The sequence below is a fragment of the Mus musculus genome, chromosome 1, assembly GCF_000001635.26.
Source record: "Mus musculus strain C57BL/6J chromosome 1, GRCm38.p6 C57BL/6J".
NCBI classification, from domain to species: Eukaryota; Metazoa; Chordata; class Mammalia; order Rodentia; family Muridae; genus Mus; species Mus musculus.
The window spans coordinates 36,137,222-36,158,443 of record NC_000067.6 but is presented as its reverse complement, the minus strand read 5'-3'; the positions used below and the strand labels follow the sequence as shown (position 1 = coordinate 36,158,443).

General features: G+C 46.3%; 1 protein-coding gene and 1 non-coding gene across 3 annotated transcripts in view; both read left to right on the top strand.

The window, feature by feature from the left end:
- The window catches only part of Uggt1 (UDP-glucose glycoprotein glucosyltransferase 1), a 104,293-nt gene extending 85,877 nt beyond the window's left edge, over positions 1-18,416 (top strand). For both annotated transcript variants that reach the window (XM_006496062.4, NM_198899.2), the window contains 9 exons: positions 248-336; positions 943-1,044; positions 2,133-2,217; positions 3,189-3,371; positions 6,650-6,810; positions 8,285-8,399; positions 11,703-11,819; positions 12,259-12,412; positions 14,193-18,416. In XM_006496062.4, the coding sequence (XP_006496125.1) occupies positions 248-336; positions 943-1,044; positions 2,133-2,217; positions 3,189-3,371; positions 6,650-6,810; positions 8,285-8,399; positions 11,703-11,819; positions 12,259-12,412; positions 14,193-14,218 (1,032 nt within the window). In that variant the 3' untranslated portion in view covers positions 14,219-18,416. The remainder of the gene's footprint in view (positions 1-247; positions 337-942; positions 1,045-2,132; positions 2,218-3,188; positions 3,372-6,649; positions 6,811-8,284; positions 8,400-11,702; positions 11,820-12,258; positions 12,413-14,192) is intronic.
- Positions 14,131-14,192, top strand: Mir6897 (microRNA 6897). Its single transcript, NR_105862.1, has one exon. It is a non-coding gene; the product is annotated as a microRNA 6897 (primary transcript).
- Positions 18,417-21,222: the final 2,806 nt, after the last annotated feature.

Below are 21,222 nucleotides of genomic sequence, written 5' to 3'. Positions count from 1 at the left end.
TGTCAGCTAGAGAAGTTGTCTTCTGGGTTACTCCCTCTGTTTCTATGAGCTTGGTCTTTGGCTCTTTGTACAATTCAAAGAGATGGCTGGCTTGCCCCTGAAGGCTTTAACGTGAGTGTTCTGATGAACGCACTGCCACAGTCCTGAGAGTCTGGGTGGGGTCCCCTTTAGGAGAATTGGTTGATTGTTTCCTGTTGCCAGTGCACTTCAGGTTTGCGCCTGTCAGACCTGTCACATACAATTGCAGGTTCAGAAGAAGGCAGACATGGCTAATGAAGACTTGCTGAGTGATGGGACAAATGAGAACGAGTCTGGATTCTGGGACTCATTCAAGTGGTAAGTCGGCATCATGGTGAACAGCTTACATGTACAGGGAGGGCCAGAGGTGTGAACCATGCATCCTTTGCAATATGGTAATTTTTTCTGGGCTTCCAAACCACTTCATGCAGCTAGATTAAGCCCTTTCAGTTGGAGAAGAGGAATGCTTCCCTTTCGGTTAAGAGAAGGAAAGTGTTCTTCCACGGAGGGAGCTTCTGGTGTGCTCTCTTCCCTTGTGGTTGGTGGGGCCCACTGCTGGCAGAGGTGACGGTCATTGGACGGCTGTGTTCTTTGGAGTAGCTTGTGTTCTGTGTATTCCTCAATGACCGGGTGCCTTTGGGGAGCATCCTCCTTATTACCTCCTTTTCCTTGTGCCCCACCTAGCATCCCCTGGTGCTCCCACCCAGCATCCCCTGGTGCTCTCACCCAGCATCCCCTGGTGCTCCCACCCAGCATCCCCTGGTGCTCCCACCCAGCATCCCCTGGTGCTCCCACCCAGTATCCCCTGGTGCTCCCACCAAGTCTTACCTCTGGAGCAGGAAGGCTCAGGCACTGTCCCTTTCCTCTCCTGAAAGGTTGTGTCAGCCCCACATGTAAGTGCTGTTTTTAATTATGTCATCACAGGGGCTTCTCAGGACAGAAGGCTGAAGAAGTGAAGCAAGATAAAGATGACATAATCAATATTTTCTCTGTTGCATCTGGTCATCTCTACGAAAGATTTCTTCGGTTAGTTTTCACTATTTGTTATGTAAATGGATTTGTTATAGTATTCTTTGAGTGAAAGGATTTGCTTGCTATGGTGTGTGTGTGTGTGTGTGTGTGTGTGTGTGTGTACACACACAAAGTACTCTGAGGGCTGTGGGTAGCCTACCACATACAGTTCTATTTGTTGTATGCACACCTTATAGACTGTTGTTGATTTTTTTGGCCATCAAATATTGCATAAACCAGAAGCTAGAGAATTGGCATAGAAAGTACAGAAACTGTGTAACACTTGGCCATCTTCTGCAGAGCCACAGGCCTTTAAAGCCAGACCTTAGGTTTATGTGAGAACAGCTTTGCTTGCAAACTGAGATTAAAATGGAAGGAGTTTGTCTAGGTCATGCAACTGGAAGCAGGACGGATCATTGCTTGACATTGTTGATGTGGTTAAGAGGGGAGGGCTTTCGGGATCCCTTTGTGGAATCCTGAGGTCTCAGGGTGTCTGGGAGCTCAGCGTTGAAGACATATTACTTGAAAGCCATTGTCCCAATTTCACAGCTGTTTGTCCTTTTAGTTTTCATTATAAATCTGATATAGAAAATAATAAAAACAATGTCATTTGGTTAATTTCTAGTCCTTTTTCCAATAAATATCTGCTCTAAACTAATGACAGTGGCAATGACTTTCCTGAGCCCATGCCCTCCCCTTACTGACTCCAGTCTCTCCAGGCTCTCGACAGAGGCTGTGCATGTGTGCACCGTTTGCTCAGTACCAGATGTTGCTGTGCCTGAGCACTGGTTTGGAGAGTGCTGTAGTCCTGACTATGATCTCCAGTGCTAGCTAACTCACCGTCAGTTGATGAGATGGGTCATTTAAATGTACAGCATAATTAGAGTTTGCCTCTATCTGTTGGGGTATACTTACAGGGAATTCCTTGTCCCTCTCTCTTCCAGGGACATCTTTATGTACGTATATGTATACTTTCCCATTAGTGAAGGTCTCTGCCTAACTGAACAATGGGTTGGCTCTGCTGTCAATCTTGTGAGTTCCTTCTGCTTAATGTTGCTGAGGTTAAAAAGCATTGAGAAATAATTATTTGTTTTGTTTGGCAGCATCATGATGCTCTCAGTCCTGAAGAATACCAAGACTCCTGTGAAGTTCTGGTTCTTGAAGAACTACTTGTCCCCCACATTTAAGGTTTGTTCATAGGGAAAAGGAAAACCTTGTTAAGGGAATATTAACACTGTAACATATTCTTTTCTACCTTTGTTTTATCTATACTCTTAATTTTTATCCCTTTCATTAGGATATTTTAATTTTGTTGTCTGTTTCTATATTGTTTTTTTTTCCAGGTTTCTCTATTTGGGGTAATAGTGTTTATGAATCTAAACCCAAAATTATGGCCTGTTTGAAGCTGGGTAACATAGGAGGAAAGTCTTTGTCTTTTCTGAGACAGTGTTGTAGCAAACTAACAGTCCTTGCCCTGGGAGGTTTGCTGTCTCCCCTTAGCTTAGGAAGCACAGTGAGTGGGGTTTGGGAATGGTTTGCGAATGAATACTCTTCTCATGAGGAAGGGGAGGGGCTACTTCCCCTGTGTGCCTCGTAGTGGGTTGGCCCGACTTTCCTGCGGTCACTTTTCCTGTAGTATTTACAAGACAACTTTGTATTCAGTGTGGCTCATCTCAGATGAGGGCTTTCCTTACTTCTGATCTCCTGAGAGCTGGTGTCTGAACACAGAAGACTACCTGTCAACGCCAAGAGCCTGCTCAGAGTTCTGGCTCTGCCGTGTGATAGCCCGGGTTAGACTCAGCCTTGAGAAGACCTTAATATCAAGCTCAAGAGTGTTTTACTAAAGTCAAATGTAGATAAGTAAACCTGGAGCTTGTGTGCCTTACACACACACATGCACAAGTTGTATAAAGTTGTAAATCTAAAAGCCTTCACCTGCAGATTTCCTTCATTTCTTGTGGTGAGTAGATGTCATCAAAAAGTAGGGATTGGACCAGAGTTTAGATGTGACTTCCGTGAGTCAGGTGAATTAAACCAGATTGTGCCAGACCTTGTTTCAGTGCGAGTGTTTTAGTTGTACTGTAATACTGGCTAACTTAAAGTAAGGATCAGTCTTTTTAATCAGAGTGAATGATTGTTGTTCCCTGTGTCTAAACTAGGAGTTTATACCTTACATGGCCAAAAAATACAATTTCCAGTATGAGCTTGTTCAGTACAAATGGCCAAGGTGGCTTCACCAGCAGACGGAGAAGCAGCGAATCATCTGGGGCTACAAGATCCTCTTCCTGGACGTGCTTTTCCCGCTGGTTGTTGACAAGTTCCTCTTTGTGGATGCTGATCAGGTGAGCTCGCTCGGGTGGGGGTAACGTGAGTCTCAGATGGCAGAGCACCTGTGTTTGCATCAGTAGTTCAGGAACATGGGAAGAGATCACTCAGATGTCATCACCTTTTGTATTTAAGTTCCATTAACACATCTCCTTTTCTGTAAAAGCTTTATGTTTGTATACAATACAATGAATAACCCACTGCGTCCAGTTGGAGCAGCCCGTGGGTGCATGGGCACAGAGCCATCCACTGGAGCATGGGATCCTATTGGTGTTGATGAATCTCCTTCCCTCGAGTCCCCACTGCCAGGGATGCCTCAGTAACGGGGGTCCAGTCATCTGCACAGCGCCTGGTTGATCTTGGATCTTGGTCTTGTGTAGGTGCCCACAGCTGCTCTGAGTTTAGGAGTGAGATGAGCAGTCATGTCCAGAGGACAGCATCCACAGCATTCCTCCCCATCCTTCCCAGCTCACTGTCCTCAGTGGTCCCCGAGCCTTGGGATGCAGATCCCCATTCAGCTCTGAGCATCAGTCTCCTCCTCTTTTTATTTTGACTAGTTTGTGTCTCTGCTTCCCACTGCACAAAGAAGCTTCTCTGACCAAGGCCAAGGGCAGCGTGGGTCATAAGTAATCAGAAGGTTTTAACATAATTATTTAGAAGGTACCTTGAGAGTATCACTATTTCAGAAAATAAAATAGCAGGTTCTGCTCTGTGGCCATGACCTCCGCAGTCCTGGGCTTTTGGCCATGATTTCAATACTAGGCATGAAGTTTCCCTCCTGTGGAGCAAGCCTCAGATCCAGTCAGAAAGCCACTAGTCATCCCATAATAGTCACCCTCCTGCACTAGTGCCAGCGCTTTTCTCCTACTCTGTGGGCTGTTTACACACACACCTTTTTCTCTAGATTTGGACATTTTCTTCTATAATTTTATTAAAAATACTGTCTGTTCTGTGCCTTTGGAGTAGGCTTCTTATCTGCTAGGATTAGACGATTCAGTAGTTTGGTCTTTCCATGGTGTCCCACCTCTCTTCCATGTGCCCATGCCCTCTCCTCCAGCTGCTTCTTGTTGCCCTTCTCTGTATGATTCGAATCCCTTCTCTTCCTGCCCTGATACTCTGTTTTCCACATGCTTTGTTCTGTGTGCGAGCTTTCCAACTGAGCTTTAATTTGGCTACCTGAATTTTTCTTTCCAGCATCATCTCTGGTTTTTCTTCAGTTTTTTTTTCTCTCTCTCTTTTGAATTTAATTTTTATATCATGGGTTGATTTCCGTATTCATCCAGCTCTTGTTTTGTTTTGTTCTCAGGATATACTCATGCCTTTAAGTTGTTGAACATAGTTATAATTATTCTTTTAAGTTCTCTGGCTGCAAGTTCTTCCAAGCCATTTTCATTAGGAGCCAGAGTAATGGGGTTAGTCGTCTCTGAAGGAGACATGCTACCTTCTTTTGGTTTTGTTTCTGCTCTGAACTTGCACATCTGGAGTTAGTTTATTGGTTGAGTTTTTCTTTCTTTTGTACGTTTCATTTTTTTTAATCCAAATCATCTCTTCTTGTCTTTTAGTGGTGGCGGTTGCAGCGTTCAGGAGAGGACTAAATTGTAACAGAGTTGAGGTGCTATTTGTTCTGTGGGACTGGTTTGTAGGGACAAGGTGTCTCCCTCATGCCTTCCTTTGAGGGAACCGTCTCGTGCAAGTGTGGTTATCCCACTTGGGTCTGCAGCTTTCTCTGAGTTGTGGAACTTTCCATACCTGTGGGTCTTAACCAGAGTCAAATCGAGTTCCTGTTGTGGGTCCACGGCTGTCGTGGAAGCCACTCCAGGATGTGGAACTGCGTAATCCCCAGACAGTCCATCCCGACCCTGGGTCTGCAGCTTCTTCAGAAGCTGGGGGTGTTGTTGATCCAATCTCCACGCCTCTGACTTACTCTTTGCATCGCTATACAATAAAGCTATCTCATAAGAAGTATGCACTGACCCCTCACAGTCTGACCAGATAGTGCTCAGATTCTACTTTGAGGAGGTAGCTTGTTGACAGGGAAAGCGCTTGTTTATTGCAGCCATGAGAAAAGCCTTAGGCATTTAGATTTTTTTCCCTTATGATAGGGAAGCCTCAACCATCATTGGGACATTATAGAGTCCCAAGGATATCAACATGAAGCATCAGCTATCAGACTCTTTTCCAGACTCCAGAGTTTTTGCTTATGTCTTTAAAAAAAAAAATTTTCATTTTCTCATTTCAAGTCAGTTAAATATTCTGGGGGAAACAAATCACTCATTGCCTCTGACCTTTTAGAAAAAAATGCTGTGTTGAAATACTGTATGCAGGCTTGGTCTGAGTTTGCGTGGACTATGCTTCAGTATATTTATAAATGACGAGCTTGGATTCTGAAATTAAACTTTTTATTTGCAATTTTCAAAAAACAAACAAACAAACAACAAAAAAAAGAAGCTGGAAGCATGAGCCTCCCTATACACCAATAGGTAGGGCTCACGAAATTCAGGGTCGACCCTGGGTCTGCAGCAGCTCTACAGTGTGTGCAGTCCTATATCTTAGTATTAATTCACTTACCATAAATACCTGAGTTACAAAATAAATGCTTAATATTACTTGGTCACTGTGTCCACTATCTGCCCAAATGTTAGCTCCTTCATTGTTCATTTATTTACAGTTCATTCATTGATTTTTGAAACAGAGCCTTTCTCTGTCATCCAAATTGTTCTTTTGTCTCTGTCTCTAGAATACTAGGACTCCAGCCAGGACAGGTGTTGCTGGCATGGGGGGTAATTGATGTTCAGGGGCATGCGTGGTTCTGATGACAAGGAACGCTGCAGACCACTCTGTCAGTCGGTGCAGAGTTCATACCTTCTCCACAGTGATGGTCTTCTCTTATAGTACAGCTGCTGTCTTCACACTGCTAAACTGTGTGCTTTTTGATTGATATCTTTCTCCTCTCCTGTTGATCCTGTTCACTGTACATACATCTGACATACAGGCTGCAGCATGGATAGTAAGCACAGAGCTTATTAAACATGATAATAATACACTCTTGAAATTTCCCTGTTAAAATCAGTTCAATACTTTTGAATTAAACAGTCTTCAGAATAGCACCACTCAGTGAAAAACATGAGTGTGTGGGATCATTTCAGGTTACGTGCAACACTGGGGGAACTCGGCTTGTGTTCTAAGCCTGTGCTGTCACCCAGTGTGCTGCCCTTCCTGCTGCCTGGTGAAGGATCATGCCACAGGGAAACTACCTGTGCGCTGGTTAACAAACCGTTTGTTTTCTTTACTGCAGATTGTACGGACAGATCTGAAGGAGTTAAGAGATTTCAATTTGGATGGTGCGCCTTACGGTTACACTCCCTTCTGCGACAGCAGGAGAGAGATGGATGGCTACCGCTTCTGGAAGTCAGGGTACTGGGCCAGTCATTTGGCTGGACGAAAGTATCACATCAGGTACTGAGAGGGTGCCCTGCTTATGCCTCTTATACTACATATAAAGAGAGACTTAGTTTATTTGTTTAGCTGCATATACTGCAGTATGTTCTTCATAGTTTTCCTGTGAGTGTGTCCTGATGTATAATCTACTAAGTACATTGTTTTGCCTATTTCAAGCATATTCGTAACCTTTGGGTGGCACATGCCTTTAATCCCAGCACTTGGGAGACAGAGGCCAGGGAATCTCTGTGAGTTTAAAGCTAGCATGGTCTACAAAGTGAGACCCTGTCTAAAAAACAAAAAAACACCAAACAAACAAAACCCACAACCAGTATACCAGTATATGCATTTATTACTTCAAATGGACACTCCATGTCTTCTGGAAGAAGGTGATTTGGAGGCTAGGACATATACAAGAAATATTATCGAGCTGGAGAGATGTTCTCTGAGATGAGGACCACTGGCTACTTTTCCATAGCACCAACACCCACACCCACATGGGTGCTCACACCTGCCTATAAGCCCAGGTCCAGGGCACCTTTTGGCCTGTGTAGGCACTGTTTGCATGTGATATACAGACATAGATGCAGGTAAAACACCCATACACATTTACAAAAAAAAAAACAAAAAATACATCTTTTTTAAAAAAAGAAAAGATTGACTTATTTTATGTGTATGAGTATTTTGCCTGCATGAAGGCCAGAAGATGTCAGAGTCCCTGAAACTGGAGTTACAGAAGATGGTGAGCCACTGTGTGCATGAAGGGAACCAAACTCTGATCCTCTAGAAGGGTAGCCAGGGCTCCTAACCTCTGCGACAATCCTCAGGGCCCTAAGTAACTCCTTGTTAAAATGAGCACACACAGAGATGAATGATGGCTGCGGTGACTTCAGTTTTATTCCGTGTTTCTTGGCTGCAGAGAATTGGAACCCTGCCTGCTCCTCTCCTGTTATCTTAAGATGTCGTCAGGATAGTGGTGGCAAATTGTTATCATTTATCAGTTTCAGTGATCTTTATCACTGGATCTTTTGAGTTAGCCAGATTTCTTTTTGTCTTTCTTATATTTATTTTATGTGTGTGAATATACTGTTGCTCTCTTCAGACACACCAGAAGAGGGCATCAGATCCCATTACAGATGGTTGTGAGCCACCATGTGGCTGCTGGGAATTGAACTCAGGTTCTCTGGAAGAGCAGTCAGTGCTCTTAACCACCAAGCCATCTCTCCAGCCCCTAGATAGAAATCTTGCCTCAGAAATTAGTTTCCTTGTAAGACAACAAAATAAAAAGCTGGCCAAAGTGAGCCGTCAGAGCAGGCCATAGCCTGCAGGTGTGTGATCCTCTTGGCCATGTGCATGCGCCCTCTGCGGCATCTTCCACTCTCTCTCTGGGACACTGGCCTGTTCCATCCATGACCTCTCCCACCATTCAGTTGGGTTCATTGTTGACATCAATTGATGGTTTGTCTGTAACAAGTGTCTCCTCTCCACTCAGTGCGCTGTATGTCGTGGATCTGAAGAAGTTTAGGAAAATAGCTGCTGGAGACAGACTCAGGGGACAGTACCAAGGTCTGAGCCAGGATCCCAACAGTCTTTCAAATCTTGATCAAGTAAGTGACCGTTGACATTACACATACAAGTATGCCATTTGTGTCTGAAAATGAAGTAGTGTTTGTGTGCTTTCTCAGAACTGAACTATTTCTTCATGGAAAGTATGTGAGTGTGAGTGTGAGTGAGTGTGTGTGTGTGTGTGTGTGTGAGAGAGAGAGAGAGACTTGTCTGATCCCAAAGGCTCTGAGACTGTCAAAAAGCTCAGAATTTACACTAAAAAGTAGTAAAATTTTCTAGCCCTGACTGCCCTCCATGTCAGAACTTTCAGGAAGGCTTGCTGAATAACTTTTCCAATAACAAGCATTTTCAGAAGTAAAATTACAGGTTTGTTTCGTTTGGGTTTGTGTTCTGTTTATTTGTCTTTATGTGCATGGGTGTTTTGCCTGCATGTAGGTCTATGCACTGTATGTGCAGTGCTCCCAGAGACCAGGAGAGGGAGTCTCAATCACCCTGAGCTGGAGTGACAGACAGGTGTTAGAGCAGCCAGGGCTCCTACCCTCACCCTTCTCCTCAGCCCCAGTTGTAGCTTTAAGTGTTTTAGATATCTACTGTCAATCTGCTGCTGCAGCTGCTGTTTTGAGACCAGGTAGCACTTAGTAGCCTTGGCTGGCCTGGAACTCTCTTTGTAGACAGGGCTGGTCTAGAGATCCACCAGCCTCTGCCTCCGTAGTGCTGAGATTAAAGGCATGAGCCACAATACCCAGCTTGTTTAAAGTCTTTCTTAAAATATGTTGTTGTTTATTGTGATATGTAGCATCCATTAAAAGAATCCATCTTCAGGTGTATCAAGGAGTCACTACAAAGCCAAGGCTATAACCAGAGCCCCGTGCGTCAGGAGCATGTCACTCCTGATAGCAGACTGCTGCCCTGCTCCCTGACTGTGGCAGGCAGGAGGCAGCCCACTTGCCACTCTGTAGACTCTACTGAGCCTGCTGTCTAGCCTGGACACCATGCTTCTATTTAGCCTCTTGGCCTCTGCTGACCTGGGGATGTGTTCCCTCTACTCACTTTCCTTTGTAGTTTTGTGCCCTTCACCAGCCGTTCCCCATTCTATCTCTTCCTTCCTGTAGAGCTTCCTGCAGCTAACCACCTTCACTCAGCTCGCCCCCCCACCCTGCTCAATCTTAGTAGTTTATTATTTTAGTCTTTTGTCCTTTGTTCTTTGTGTTTCCTGTCTAGTTAGTTTAGTCTTCTGTTTGTCCTTCATTTTAATTAACATATTTGCTTCCATTTTAGTATTTTTTGTTTTCAGTCTGTGCTGGAATCCTCTGTCCTTTATCTTTAGCAGCTGTCTCATGCAGAGTGACAGTTTGCACTGCCAGGTCTTTGACCCACCTGCTGGCTCTCATCTCATGACCTCTGAGCATATGACTGCTTTTGTTCATGTTTTCTCTCAGCTGTTTCTTTTCTTTATTTTTTTCCTTTTATTGAAAATAATTTTCCCCCTCACATAATATATCCCGATTCCAGTTTCCCGTTCCTTCCCCTCCTCACATTGGATTCACCTGCTTTCTGTCTCTCAGTAGAAAATAGCATCTAAGGGATAATAATAGAATACAGAATAAAAAGATAAAACAAAAGCTAACACATTCAGAATTGAACAAAACAAACAGGAGGAAAAGAAAAGGCACAAGAATCAGAAACCCACTCATTTATTTGCACACTCAGGAATCACATAAAGACCCTAAACTGGGAGCCATGATATGTATGGCTGTAAGACTGTGTTATATTATAAAGTATATTATGTATAATTATTATCTTCCCGCAGAGTAGAAAGTGCAGGTTCAGCAGTATCTAAAGTTTATTTTGTTGACGGTTTGATGAAGGAAATTGTCTCAGTTACTTTTCATTCCTATTTCTGTGAGAAAACACTATGCCCAAGGCCATTGATAAAGCCTTTAACTGCGCCTATGGTTTCAGAGAGTTAGAGGCCTTGATGGCAGGGCAAAAAAACCACGGCAGCAGAAACAGCTGAGCGCTCACATCTTTACTATAAGTGGGAGATGGAGAGAGATACCAGGAATGGTGTAGGTCTTTTGAAATGTCGCAGTCTGCCCCCAGTGACACCCTTCCTCCAACTAGGCCATACCTCCTAACCTGTCCCCATACAGAAAGACGGTTGTGAGCTGCTGTGTGGTTGATGGGAATAGTTTCACCAACTGGGGATCAAGTGTTCAAACCTATGACCTGTTCTCATTCAGACCACCATTGTGCACAAGACTGGAGTGATTGTTGCTTGCATAACTGACCTGGTCATGGTTCTCAGACAGGATCTCACATCGCCACGCTGGCCTGGAACTCAGTGACTGTGAACACTCCTGCCTTTGCTCCCAGAGTGCTGGGATTGCAGCGCATAGCACTATACTCGGCTGACTACACTACATCATTTTTACAAGCGTCACAGTCAGTCAGTTCTGTTTATTTATTCCAGTGGTATATTGGGTTTTTTTCTCCCCAGAGTGTTAGGACAATGGAACATTTTATTGTGAGAGAAATTTGGGCTCCATCATTTGGGAGCGGGAGAGTCGGTGCTTCTCCTCTGGAAAACTATAAAGTGTTAAGGCCCACCTCTTCTCCCTGCAGAAGTGAGCAGAGACTGCATGGTGACTCCTCTGTAGTCTCAGCACGTGCGTGCGAGGCCAGGCAGGAGGACAAGTCCCAGGCCAGCGTGGGCAACAGTCTCAACAGAGCAAAAGACAGCAACGGGAAGTTTTAGAATTTACTTTCATGCAGTGAAATGTAGTTGAATCTTGTTTGTGTTGGTTTTGTCTCTTTTTATATGTATATGTGTTTGCCTGTGTGTGTGTGTGTGTGTGTGTGTGTGTGAGCCCAGTGCTGGAGGAGCCCATAAAAGGGCACCAGACCCCCTGGCACTGGAGATAAAGATGGTTGTGAGCTGCCGTATGGTGGGGACCTACTGGGTTCCCTGTAAGAGGTGCTAATGCCCTTAATTTCATAGTCACCCCCTTGGGTCCCCAGTTGAGGGAGTATTGTTGTTTGTTTTTCTAAGTTTTAAATATGTGTACACATGTCTATGTGTGGGTATGTGCACATGTGTGTAGGTGTCTGCAGAGGCCAGAAAGGGGCATCAGATCCCTGGAGTTGCAGGTGTTTGTGATCTGCCCATGTGGGTTACATGGGTTCTGGGGACTGAACTCAGGTCCTCTGGGAGAACAATATATACTCTTAAATGCTGAGCTGTCTCTCCAGCACTCTAGTTGAATTTTAAGCCTACACTGGTTGCTTATTTAAATTTCTTTCTGAGTTTTAAATCCTTGTGTTTCATTTTCTTTACCAAACAGGATTTGCCCAATAACATGATCCATCAGGTGCCAATCAAATCGCTCCCTCAGGAATGGCTTTGGTGTGAAACGTGGTGTGATGACGCCTCTAAGAAGCGGGCAAAGACCATCGACCTGGTGAGCTGCCCTCCCTACCCTGGGACCTGACAGAGCCTGGTGGTCCTCCCTGCCCTGGGACAGAGAACCTGGTGGCTGCTGGTGCTGTTCAAATTGGCTTTCGCTGAATTATGGTTGGAGCTGCAGAGCATGTCCTGGTCACTTCAGCAGGGCTCTTCCTCACTTGCCCAGGACGCCAGATCACATGCAGCGGTCTAAGAGTTGATTTCTGCTGTGTCACCCGTGTCTTCCACTTCAACCCTGTGCCTGGACAGGTGTCTGCTTAGCCAGTAACTTTGTTTCCTTTGGTTTTGAGAGGTTTACTGTGTAACCCAGGCTAGCCCTGAAATCCCGATCTCCCATACTTAGTCTCACACATGCCTGCTGGAGGCCTGTGGCAATCTGTACATAGGGTGTACCTTTCTTATAGCTCCACTGAGGTGTGCTTGTGTGCTTGCAGTGTAATAATCCCATGACTAAGGAGCCCAAACTGGAGGCTGCCGTGCGGATCGTCCCTGAGTGGCAAGACTACGACCAGGAGATCAAGCAGCTGCAGACCCTCTTCCAAGAGGAGAAGGAGCTGGGGACCCTGCATACAGAGGAGACGCAGGAAGGTCAGTGTGAAGCTGACTGAGGATAAGTCAGTCCTGGCTACTAATTTGTTGCTGAAACAATGTAGGGGTCCATTTCCCTAGATCTTGATCTCATCCAGGGTCTATTTCCCATTGTGCCCTTCAGCCAGTCTTCTAAATAGCACATTCAATGTAGTTTTGTAGTCCTCCCCCCAACACTTGTTTGTTTAGTCAGAAGAAGAAGAGATGTGTGTGTGTGTGTGTGTGTGTGTGTGTGTGTGTGTGTGTGTGTGGTGGGGTGCACACAAGTGTTCATATGTACCACCGCATGCCTGTAGACGTCAGGACAGCTTGCTTTCAGCAGCCAGTGCTCTCCTCCTACCATGGGCGTCTGTATACTTACAATAACCTTATAGACTACTGGTCAAATTAGGTGATTTGTGGTCTTTTATTTTCAAAGCCACTAAAGCTTACAAATAAACGTCTAGTATCTTTGTCTGTCCATGAAAGTCTGGACGGTTTATGCCAGGCTGGGAATCAAGAGGACCAGGTGTTAAACTCACTTCCACCTACAGAGTGCATTTGAGACCAGCCTACAAGAACAGTGAATAAATTGGAGTCTCGATTAAATATTTCTCCTCCTTTAAACTCATCCTAAGAAGCAAGTGCAGGGACCTGGAGAGACTTGAAAGTCTGTTCTGGAGACTGCAGGCTAGAAAGTGTCATAGCTAGTAGGTTATAGTCACACACTCACTAAAGATTTGGAGCAGGAGAGCCGGCTTAGCTTTAAAAACACTGTCTATAACTCCAGTTCCAGGGGATCTGATGCCCTCTTCTGGCCTCTGTGTGCTTAGCATGCATGTGATATTCAGAGACATAAGGGCAAAATACCCATACACATAAAAAAATGAAAATAAATACTGTTTTAAGAAGTTAAATTCATTATGTAATTACTTATAGATAAATGGACAAAGAATATGAACAGACTATTCAAAAGAAGAGCCATATATGAGGAATAAGGATACAGTGATGAAATTAGAGTCACCATTAATATCTGATATGTCAAAAAAATACAGGTGGAGTGGTAGTGCAATGCATTAGGGGGCAGGGGTGAGACTGGTGAGTGAGCCTTGCCGAAACTGTCCATGTGTCTGGAAAGCCTTGCTTTAAAAGCAGCAGGTCTCTTACAAGGAGCCTTGAAAATGCTGCACCAATGGGCCAGAGAGGTGGCTCAGCAGGAGAAGTGCTTACTTCATGACACGAGTCCTCATTCCCACGTCTCTTGTCAGAGCAAAGGAGAGAACTCACTCCACAGAGCTGCTGTGAGCACGCATGCACACCATAGCATGTGCACACAGTCATGGTAAAGTGCAAGTGCATTGTGCAAGAATGCCTCTACTGAGGCTGCATCTTAGATAACTCCAGGAAAAGCAATACACACGGAGAGATGTACTTTACTGTTACGTACCGATCAGCAACCTTAAAACAGTTTAAGGATCAAAGAACAGCTGCCCTGGCTCACAGAAAGAATGTGTAAGTGCAGAAGATTTCTGCACACAGCAGTGTGTGGCCCAGAGCCAGCTCTGCCCTGCTGGAGACCCCGAGAGCCAGCGCTGCCCTGGTGGAGGCCGTGTATAGCCCAAGGGCGTGTCAGTTCTTAGAGCTAAAAATGTCTTCTTCTCTTAGGTTCGCTTTCAACCCTTAATACAGAAATAGCCAACACCAAGCTTCTACAGACCATCTGAAGCTACAGTGCTGTGCTGGGGGCAGTGTCACACGCTGTTTTATGACGTAAGTCTCACGGTCTGTGTTCTTCCCCCAGGCTCTCAGAAGCATGAGGAATTATGATCTCTGGAGGAAGATGGGAAACCCACCTTGACAGTTTGGACTAACTGCTGTTTTCTCTGATCTTTCGATACGACTGCTGATGAACGGATTGGGCAGGTGTACCACACCTATTGATCTGAGCATTGATTTAGACTACTGCACCCTAGTGGGTGCTAGATCCTTGGGGCTAAGGCTCTGTTGGATTTGTACCTCAGAGGAAGACAAGTGGCTGGTCTTCTGGGACTCTTCTTCTCACCAGAGGGAGAAATGCCGGCAGCAACTGCAAGAAGCCCAGTCCTTCGGTGCCCACAGCCCAGAGCACACACTGCTGTGCTGGCCCAGAAGCTGGGCAGAAAGGTCACCATGTTCTTCCTTACCTCAGTTTACCTGCAGCCCTTGCTGCAGTGCAGATGCCCACCCTGTACCAGGTCAGGCCGGCAGATGCTTCATCCATGCCTCAAGGTCTACGCCAACATGCTTCTCACGTCTCTTCCCCTCCCCACCCCCCTTCCCAAGCACTAGGCTTGTTGTTTAATGGAGCCCAACCAATAATCATGTGTCTTCAGGGTTGGCTCAGTGCAGTTGCTAAGCAAATCAGTCTTCAGGAGAAACGGGGTGGTGTGGATAAGGCTGGAAGAAATGGCAGGTAGTGGAGAGTGTTGGGGTGTTCGATGGAAGACAAAAACATGGGCCGTTCTCTTCAGTCTAGTACCCAGTGAACTGTCCAGGTAATTGTTTTGTAAACAATTTTTCTATTTATGAAAATGTGTGCTTTTTCTTCTTACTTTCTAAAAAGCTGTTGGTTATCAGTTTCCTGGCTGGGCACAGGCGTCCTGAGTCCCTCAGTGACCGCTCTCAGCGTGCTCAGCCTCCGTCTGGATGCACCATACTGTCTGCCCTTTCCCTTGTAGAGTTTTCTCTCAGACCCAGGGGATAACTTTGGGTGTTTCTTCCCCCAAATGCTCTCAGACCTGTGACCAGGAATGACTCTGTCTCTGGAACTCGGTTTCCTACACTCTGTCTTTCCCTTGTGCTTTGGCTCTGAGGGTCCCCTTTGGCTTTCGAGACTTGCCGAGGTCTGGTCCAGTTCTAAGGTACTGCTGCTGTCTGAAGCAGCACCCTTCACTGCTTTGTGTTCACAGCCACAGCCCAGCATCACCTCGGGAGCAGCCTGGGCTGAGGAGCCTTCCACGTGTTGTTAACCTGGCTGGACAGGTGTGGGTGTGTGGTGTCATCTCTGCCCAGGACTCAGGGATCTACAGCAGAGAGTTAGTGTTGCTGGGCACAGGGTGTGGCTCAGTGGCAGACAGAGTGCTTGTCTAGCAAGCCCAAGGCCTTCTGTCTGGTACTGTATCTCCCCAGCCCCCCCCCCCCAAAAAAAAAGACTGAATATGAGGAATGAGTACTGTGGGTAACTAAGTTCTTGCCTGTCCAAGCTAGGTAATATGTGTGTTACCATGGAAGAATGGCCTACAGGAGCCGTGGTTAGGGATTTGAGTGGGCAATTGTTAAGTAATAAGTAGAGACAGAAAACTGGATTGGGAATTCAGAGAACCAGCATTAACCCCCTTACCTCGTCAGCTGGAGCTCCCACTGAGAGTCCTGGGCAGAGCACAAGTGTCCCCTCAGGTCAGGAATCCACATAAGAGAACAAAGAGCAGCACTAAAAACAACATCATTTAGTTCGGTGCTCACGACACCCCAGAAACGAGCTGGGGGGCTGCTACCATCGGTCGGTCAGCAGGGTTTTCTCCCTCTCCCTCTGCAGGCGCTTGGGTAGCAAGGACAGGCTGTAGCGAGCCCTCTGACCTTGGAAAGGTGTCTGGGAATAAATTACTTCCCAGCTGTTTCAAGCGATGTATTTTGACTCTTGGATTATCAAAGTGTTTTGTCATTTGTCATAAAGTCAGGGAAGGGGCACACATCCCCAGACAAAGGGCCATGGAGGATACGTTTGAGACAAACATGTTCCATAGCTTCTTAGCTTAACTAGCCCTTGACATTTATTGATACAGTGTATATTACAACATGAATTTCAAAAAATAAAAAAATTACCACACATATATCAAGTAATATCTCCCCCCCCCCCATTTTCAAATCTAAAAGTTAGCTTAAGAGCCAGCCTTTGTTCAGGCTTCATGTCCACCCTGGATTAAGCTCTCAGGGCTGCTGCGCCCGACTGTGAGCGGAAGCTGTCTTCCCAGTGCCCTGGGAGCCTGGAGTGTTGAGCAGGAATAGTCAGTGCTCTGAGATGCTGGCCCGGTGGCCAGGGTCCTTCTCTTACCAAATTATGTGTGCCTCCTCTGAGGAAGAGGAAGGCATGGGTCTCCTATGGCCCTTTAGTCCCTCGTGGGTCACTACACTGACATAAGTCATATTCAGAGCTGATGCTGGCTAGGCCAGACCCTAAACTAAACCCTTCTAAAGCTGTCCAGGCCCCCCCTTTCCTGGTCCTTCCTTGCATCCTGTGGATTAAATCATCTCTACAAACTAAGCCACTGCCACAAATGGGCTGCTGCCGGCAAGTGGCCCTGGAAGGGTGTCCCTGTCAGATTTCACCTGACATTCTCACTACGAAAAAGCATGTTGTGACTGAAAAGAGAGATGAGCTATTCTCCAAGAAGCAGGAAGTGACTGAGCAGACAGGTTATTGAGGCTCCTGGAGAGCTCACCGCCATTCTTGGCCTGCGAATAAATGGTTCTTTGACCTCCTGTCATATAGCAGTAGAGTGTTTCCTTTCTGAATCACTAGGGTAGTGTGACCTGTGACAAGTCAGACTGTGCCGATGTGAATCCATGAAAAGCGGCCCTTGACTGGACCTGGGGCTGTGGGGCACAGCTCTCCAGAGTCCTGGGTTAGAAGTATCCTGGATGCACCCATGTCGAGAGTGGTAATGTGCTGGTTTCATAAGATAGTTGGCGTTGTTACCCGGGCAGAGGCTACATTTCTGGTTGAGCATGGTCGTCTCGGGGCGTGCATGTGTGCACCGTGCAGGGCCTGTCTGGTCAGGAGCAGACTTCATGGCAGGTATGTTACCTGGCTCTCGTCTGAGTTGCTGAAAGATGAGCTGAGAGCCCAGTGCTAAAGAAGGAAGAAAAGAACAAGCAAACAAACAAACAAAAAACAGGAAACAAACTTGACTGGCATAGTTTAGGACTGGTCAGATTTGGTCACCAGTATGAAGTCAACTCCTCTTGTCCGCGTGTCCTCCATTAAATTACCCTTCTAAAATTACCCTTCCTAGTTAGACCCGCATGCTTCAAGGAAATGATGCACCTGAGGCGTTGGGAAGGCGCTCACTCCCATGCACTTTTCTGGGGAGAGTTCATGGAAGGCTGCCTAGAGGGACACGTGCTGGCAGTACGGAGCACGACTTCTTAAGAGAGTTGTTGAGTCCGTGGCTTTATGGGATATTGTATGATGATCAGAGTCAATCAAACGGCTCCTCACGTTCTTGTTTACTAAGTAGGGGAGCAGTTTTCTGTTGAAATTTCATGAACTCCCATTTTCTCTGCCTTAAGGTAATGAGGACTTCTCAAATGCTGGATCAAGCTCAAGCACATTAAACATTGTCACTCAGGAAGTCACTAAAATTTCCAAGTGTCTGGAAGGGTCTCACCCCTCCCTCATTGCTGGTGTTTTGTGTCTCCGTGTAATAACAGAAAGCTCTTCTGTGTTACATAGCCATGGTGGGTTGGCGGATCCTTCTCGTGGAGTCATTGCATGCTGACTGCCAAGAGCAGCTGAGCGTCGGTGCCAGGCATCAGCGTGGCACAGGGAAGTCCATCAGGTCGGGGACAGAAAGCGGGAGGCCTCTTCCTAGTCTCCCGGGTCCTTAGCAGTGTGGAGGGTCCGTGACCGACCGTATGAGCAGGGCGTGGAGCCGTGGACTTTCCCAGCCTGTGCTTTCTGCTTGCCTTACTTGACCCCGGTGGGCTCAACAAAGAAGTGGGCACCATTCCCTTAGCCAGATGCAAACTCTACTCACCCAAGGTCGGCAGTGCAACAGAGACTACCAAGCACTCTGTTTTCCTACCCAAAAAAAGGGGAAATGGAGAGAGAGCTTAGGGGTTTTAAAGAAACTGTGTCCTACTCTGTCCATTCAAACCAACACCTCACTTGGCGATGAGGTTAAACTCTGTGGATGTCTTAGTCCACGCGGGTTTCACCGTGAGAGTAAGATCTGTCCAACACAATAAAATTCCTCCTCTCTTCTTACAGCTGTCTGCTTGTTCATTCTCTCTCTCTCTCTCTCTCTCTCTCTCTCTCTCTCTCTCTCTCTCTCTCTCTCTCTCTCTCTGTGTGTGTGTGTGTGTGTGTGTGTGTGTGTGAGTGAAGGGCAGACTGATAGAAGATAGTCTTACCCTTCACCTCTCAGAAGTCACGAAGCCTGAGAGGTTGGGAGGTCCCAGGGTCTGGCCACAGTGAGTCCTACAGATCTTGGGCCAACAGCCAGGCCCCCAACTCTGGGACCCGCCCCCAACTGAGCCTGGGTGACCAATGTGGTGATGACCTTGAGAGGCAGCAGAGCAAAGCCTCCAAGTGTGCTGCAGACCCCTCACGGGGTTCCTCCAGAGGCCTGCAGGTTCTGCCCTCCCCTTGTCTGAGCTGCACGAGTGGAGCTGAACAGTTTGGCCGCTCCAGGATCAGTGCACACTTGAGACTGATGTGCCCTTGCTGAGGTGGCAGTCAAGGCCTGGTGCCTGTGGGGTGGAGGAGCTTAGTGGGCAGCAGAAGCTTCTACAGGGAAATGAAGCTTAAATACAACCTGGCAAAGAAGCGGGAGCTCTGTGTCGCTGTGTGTTTGGTTTTGCTTAGGGGGGGGACTGGTTGTGTGTGTGTGTGTGTGTGTGTGTGTGTGTGTGTGTGTGTGTGTGTGTGTGCATGCACCTACTCTTCAGGTGTCCTCTCCTCTGTTTGAGACAAGTCTTCTCTGATAGAACCCAGCAAATAAACTAACGAGCAATCCCAGAGATCTCCCGTCTCTGACTCTTAAATTTCGCTTGTTAATTCCTTATTGCTCTTAATGTGTCCCACATTTATATCTTTATTCTCAAGTTTTAATTATAAATGTATGAGTACTCAAGGCTCACAGCATGAAAGCTTGAAATATAAATCTCTCAGTGATGATCACAATGAGTATACCATACCTGTCACCTTAGACATCCGAGATGGTTTTCTAGCTGGAAGGTCATCTGGGCGGTGTCCACCATTACCCCAATTCAGCTCCAGCTCAGAGCTTCTCAAACCTTTCTCATCCTAGGCTCCTTCTGCCTGAAGAATTGTTTTTTTAAAGATTTATTTATTTCATGTATGTTTGTGCACTATCACCGTCTTCGGGCACACCTGAAGAGGGCATCCGGTCCCCATTACAGAGGGTTGTGAGCCACCATGTGGTTGCTGGGAATTGAACTCAGGACCTCTGGAAGAACAGTCAGTACTCTTAACCACTGAGCCATCTCTCCAGCCCCTGAAGAATTTTTATGTGTCCCTGAGTATAGAAAATAGGTACACACACTAGACATTTATTGATAGTAAATCATTGTATTTTAAAACATTGTCTGGTATAAACATAATTTTATCATTTGTATTAGTTACCTTTATATTGCTGGGATAAATCATGATGACCAGGCCAGCCTGGTCTACAGGGTGAGTTCCAGGACATCCAGGGCCACACAGAGAAACCCTGTCTCAAAACAAAACTAAACTAAACAACCCACAATGACCGAGGCAGCTTTCTTTTATTTGCGCTTATGGTTCCAGAGGAGTCAGAGCCTGTCATGAGAGGGAAGCATGGCAGCAGCCTGGAGCAGAAGCTGAGGGCTCACATTTTGAGCTGCAGACAGGAAACAGAAAACTAGCAATGGGGCAAGTGAAACCCAGAAAGCCTCCCTCAGTGACAGGCAGGTGCTCCGACATGACCACACACCCTACGACTCCCCACACAGCATCGCCAACTGCAGAGAAAGCAATCAAATGTGTCAGGTTGTCGGTGGTGTCTCATTCCAACACCCGCATTCCATTCCCTGGCCTCCCCCATAGTCTTGTGACCTCATAAAAATGCAAAGTTCGTGAAGTTGAACATCAAATGTCTCTTCTGAGACTCAGGGCGATGTGTAAAACCGAAAAGCAAATAACAGACTTCCCCCATACAGTGGTACAGGACATATATCACTGTTCTGAAAGGAAGGAGTCCGCACAGAGAACATACTGAACCAGAAAGGAAGACCGAAGCCCAGCAGGATGAACTCAGTTCTCTAGCCCCATGTCCTGTGTCAAAGGGCTTAGGTGCCTCTGCCCCTCCAGGCTTGCCGTCTGCAGCATACGTGCATCTGGTGGGCTGGCTCCACTTCGTGTGTGCAGCTCTCTTGGACAGCCATTTCACAGCCCCAACATCTTCCAACATCTCATCAAGCCACCACAGCACTCATTTAAGACAAAAAGCAAAGTTGTGTACTAATAAGGCCCATGTGCTAGTTTATCTAGTTAAATGTTAGCTAAATATTTGATGCTATGGGCTGAAGGTAGCTGTCGGTATTCACTTCACATAATGCATAATACAAATGGTAGATGTGTTAGAGCCATTTTCAGAAACCCCTGGAAATTCTATTCTAATTTTGTGTGTCTCTCTCTCTCTCTCTCTCTCTCTCTCTCTCTCTCTCTCTCTGTGTGTGTGTGTGTGTGTGTGTGTGTGTGTGTGTGTGTGTGTGTGTGTCTGACTCTCAGTACACAATGTGGAAGTCAGTGGGCTGACGGTCCTCACCTTCCACTTTGAGATTGGGTCTCATTCTCCACTGTATTTGCCAGGCTCCATTGGGAGCTGCTGGAAAGTCTCCTGTTCCCCATTTCCCTGTCAATGCTGGGGTAACAGATAGATACCCTTTGACATCTCCCTTTTCTGTAATGTGGCTTATAGAGATCTCAACTAGGTTGTCCGTCTTGTGCAAGAAGTACTTTAACCATTGAGCCAGTTCCCAAGCCCCATCTTTTCTTTCTGAATTTTAAAAGATGCAACTTGAGCAGC